At 39.1% G+C, this 3,383-nt stretch overlaps 1 protein-coding gene across 1 annotated transcript; it reads right to left on the bottom strand.

Moving 5' to 3' along the window:
- Window positions 1-1,349: 1,349 nt before the first annotated feature.
- Window positions 1,350-3,156, bottom strand: LOC18446581 (myb-related protein 308). Its single transcript, XM_006856700.4, has 2 exons — window positions 2,149-3,156; window positions 1,350-1,884 (listed from the first exon to the last, which is right to left on the bottom strand). Exons 1-2 carry the CDS (start codon window positions 2,409-2,411, stop codon window positions 1,446-1,448), a joined length of 702 nt encoding a protein of 233 aa, XP_006856762.1. The 5' UTR covers window positions 2,412-3,156; the 3' UTR covers window positions 1,350-1,445.
- Between the last annotated feature and the right edge of the window lie 227 nt (window positions 3,157-3,383).

Genomic DNA, 3,383 nt, shown 5'->3' with positions numbered 1-3,383 from the left:
CAATTAAAAAAGACATGACATTGAAGTGTGACCACGCGGAAATCCCATTCCCTTTTCCACATGCATATCTCTCTAGCGTGAGTCAATGTCCCATGAAATTATTTTATCTAATAAATAAAAGAAAGGTCATCCTCTTATTAAAGGATGTGGTTTGTATAGATAGGAGGCTTCAACAATCAAAGCAAAGTATACTTTTAAATAGTGTTGAGAAATGTGGTTTCCATACTAAAAATCTTTGGGATGGCTTTAAAATGTATTTTTATCTTTAATTATAAAATTTCAAGCTTCAAAAATAGTATAGATCGAATAAATCTATGAAAACTTCCAAAACTTGAAATCAATTTTTTCTTATGTCCATACATCTTGATGTCGAGATGATCAATTTGAAGATATTTGAGCATCAAAGCAATCTGATACTGAAATTTTTTAAGTGGGCTTTAATTTGATTCTTTAGAGCCTCAACTCTATATAAACTTTTTCCTCTATTAAATGGACCAGTACTAACCAATATGATGCGACTTCTCTCACTCCTTATCACCATGGCTGGCACAAATGAAAGAAAATCCAGCCCTTCAGTGCCCTCTCTTATCACACCGAAGAGGTCACAATCACTCTTGTCTCTTAAATTTTAAAATAAATCATTGTAAGACTAGATATAAAGTTTCAAAAAAACTATCAAACTTTGTGACTCATCCTAAACCATCCAATTTAATATCTAATTAAAAAAAATAGTTGTGAACTCATTATAATAAAAGTGAATAGTTTGTTTGTAGACAATCCTTAAGAAAAGGGCCTCATAAAATACATTAGAGGCCTAACTTTAGAAATTGCACCTAAAGAATTCAAAGATATTTGAAGTTGGACGCCTAAAGATCGATTTCGTGGAAGCAAGTTTTGAAAGGCCAAATTAAACTATTTCATGTCCTTCAAGTTTATTTCCTTTCTCCTTTCCAAGTACTAAACAATTGGACTGGTGACTCACATCGCCTCTCTTAATTTCCGATCTGATTAAAAGGATCGGCAATTCCAAAAATGTTTTAAAAAATTAAGTGGGGCCGATTCGAACCACTTCTCTTACTCATTGGTTTATGTAAGAGAACCGAGCAGAACCGGCAATTCAACTACGACAAAAATAAGAACAAAATTAAAAAATGTGCAGCCGGTTGATGCCTATTCTCCGACAGAAGCAGTACTGACCGGTCGATCTATTGGGGAAACCGCTGATTCCTTATATTTAATGGGATGCAGATCAACTCAACCAATATCTGATCTGAATCGGCCTGATCCGATCCATATCACCAATTTTTCAAAGCGGAGAGAGAGAGAGAGAGACAGAGAGAGAGAGGTCATTTCTTCTGATCAGAAAACATAATGTCAGGCATCATAAAGGAGAAAGAAGGGTTAATTTCGCTACAAAAATTAGGTGAATTTGGTTTGGCTTTTCTTCATTTCATTTCCAGCCTTCTATAGTCAAGGCAGCCAGTCTCGACTCCAAGAAACTCATTACAACTGCAATCTTTGCTCTTCTGTAACCCCAAATTGCAACACAAACAGAGGCCCCTCCTCTGTGAAGGGTGGGATTGTTGTTGTTGTTGGTGTTGATAGGGAAGGCTAATGCAGAGGTCAAGGTTGAGATCAAATCCTGGAGATTCCTCTTCTCTATCTTCATACATCTCTGTCTTTTCTTCCGAATTTGTCGCACTCTTGTCTTCGACAAAGGGGATCGTGGTTGTGGTGTTGGGCTCTGCAACTTTTCCGTTGATGGGGCGATGAGTAAGGGGATCGACTCCCCTGCTCAGCAATTTCCTTCGAATATGGGTGTTCCAATAGTTCTTAATCTCATTGTCTGTTCTCCCTGGTAACCTTCCAGCAATCAAAGACCACCTAAACACATAGAAGAAGAGACTCAATTTCGAATTCTACAAAATGTTAAGAGCATGTAAAGAGATATAAAGCCAAAAAGGACAAGAGTCCAAAACTGTGAATGCAAAATTACTAGAGAAGAGGGATCTTACTTGATCAACAGAGTTTGAGGGTTCATTTTTTTATTTTTTTTTAAAGGAAATAAGCAATGTTTTGTTTAAAAATTTCATGACAAAGGAGCAAGTAGAAAACAGAGAGAGAGAGAGAGAGGGTGGTTGTGGTTACTTGTTGCCAAGGAGGCTATGGAGTTTGATGATAAGTTCATCCTCTTCTTCAGTGAAGTTACCCCGCTTAAGATCGGGGCGAAGGTAGTTGATCCAACGAAGCCGGCAGCTCTTACCGCAGCGCAGGAGCCCCGCTGCCTTCGGCAGTGAGCGCCAGCAGCCCTCCCCATGAGCACGTATGTGAGAAATCAGCCGCTCATCCTCTTCCTTTGTCCATGCCCCTTTGTTAGTGTGTGCTTTCTCACAGCAAGGAGACCTACCCATCTCTCACTACAATAAAAAACACAGAGAGAGGGAAAGTGGGGGAGTTTTGAGAAGTATTCAGTGTTTAAAGAGAGAGAGAGAGAGAGGGGAGTTTTGAGTAGGGATCAGGTGGGGGGAGAGTAATGAGTGTAGGTTTTTATACAGTGATTTGAAAGAGGAGAAGAGGAAAGAGGGGGAGGATTTTGATGTTTGTTTGTTTGTTTGTTTTGTTGTGGGGTTCTGGAGGGATGAGTTGGTGAGAAAGGTCGCAGGGACTGGCTGGTGGGGCATATTTAATCAGGGAAAGGAGAGAGATAGAGAGAGAAAGTATATTGATAAGGTTGAGTAGGTGGAAAAGCGGTGTTATTTATTTAGAGAGAGAAAGAGAGGATTTTTAGAGAGAGAGAGAGGTGTAGATCTTGGTGCGTTTTAGGTTGGACTAGAAGGCATGGATCCGGCAGTCTTACGTCGGACTCACTCAGTACTGACACTCGACTTGTTGGTTTGATGGAGAGAGAAACTACACTACCCTACCCTACCCTACCTTCCATGCTTTCATTTTTCCTTTCTTTTCACATGAACATCAATGATGACACCAAGTAGAGAGAGAGAGAGAGACCCCCACAACAACTGCTTTATATTTGAGAGATTGTGAGAAAGAGCCCCTTCATTTGGAAAGCATCACCTAAATGCCCTGACCCTTTTATGTTACTTTGAAAGCATTATCGAAAGGAAAAAATTTATATAAGTGTGAGGTTCTAAATAATCAAATTAAGGTGCACATGAAAAATTTAGTAGATGAGGTTTTTTTGATGCACAAAAATTATCCGATCGATCATCTCGACCTCAAGATGCAAGGACATGAAAAAAAATAGTTTCAACTTTTATTTGAAGATACGCCTTGTTTTGATTGTTTAGAGCCTCAGCCTTATACAAACGACGCCCTTATCAAAAATCCCAAAGCCTTTAAGGTAAGGATATGACCATGATGCC

Source organism: Amborella trichopoda, chromosome 9, assembly GCF_054954075.1.
Source record: "Amborella trichopoda isolate Santa Cruz 75 chromosome 9, AtrichopodaSantaCruz75HAP2 v2.0, whole genome shotgun sequence".
NCBI lineage: Eukaryota > Viridiplantae > Streptophyta > Magnoliopsida > Amborellales > Amborellaceae > Amborella > Amborella trichopoda.
The sequence above is the reverse complement of the archived record's forward strand: the minus strand, read 5'-3'. Positions and strand labels throughout refer to the sequence as shown.

Excerpts from the sequence above, each read along its gene's own strand:
- LOC18446581 (XM_006856700.4), bottom strand. The coding sequence starts at position 2,411 with ATGGGTAGGTCTCCTTGCTGTGAGAAAGCACACACTAACAAAGGGGCA. Across the intron at positions 1,885-2,148 it reads CATAGCCTCCTTGGCAACAA|GTGGTCTTTGATTGCTGGAA; the intron begins GTAACCACAACC and ends CTATGTGTTTAG.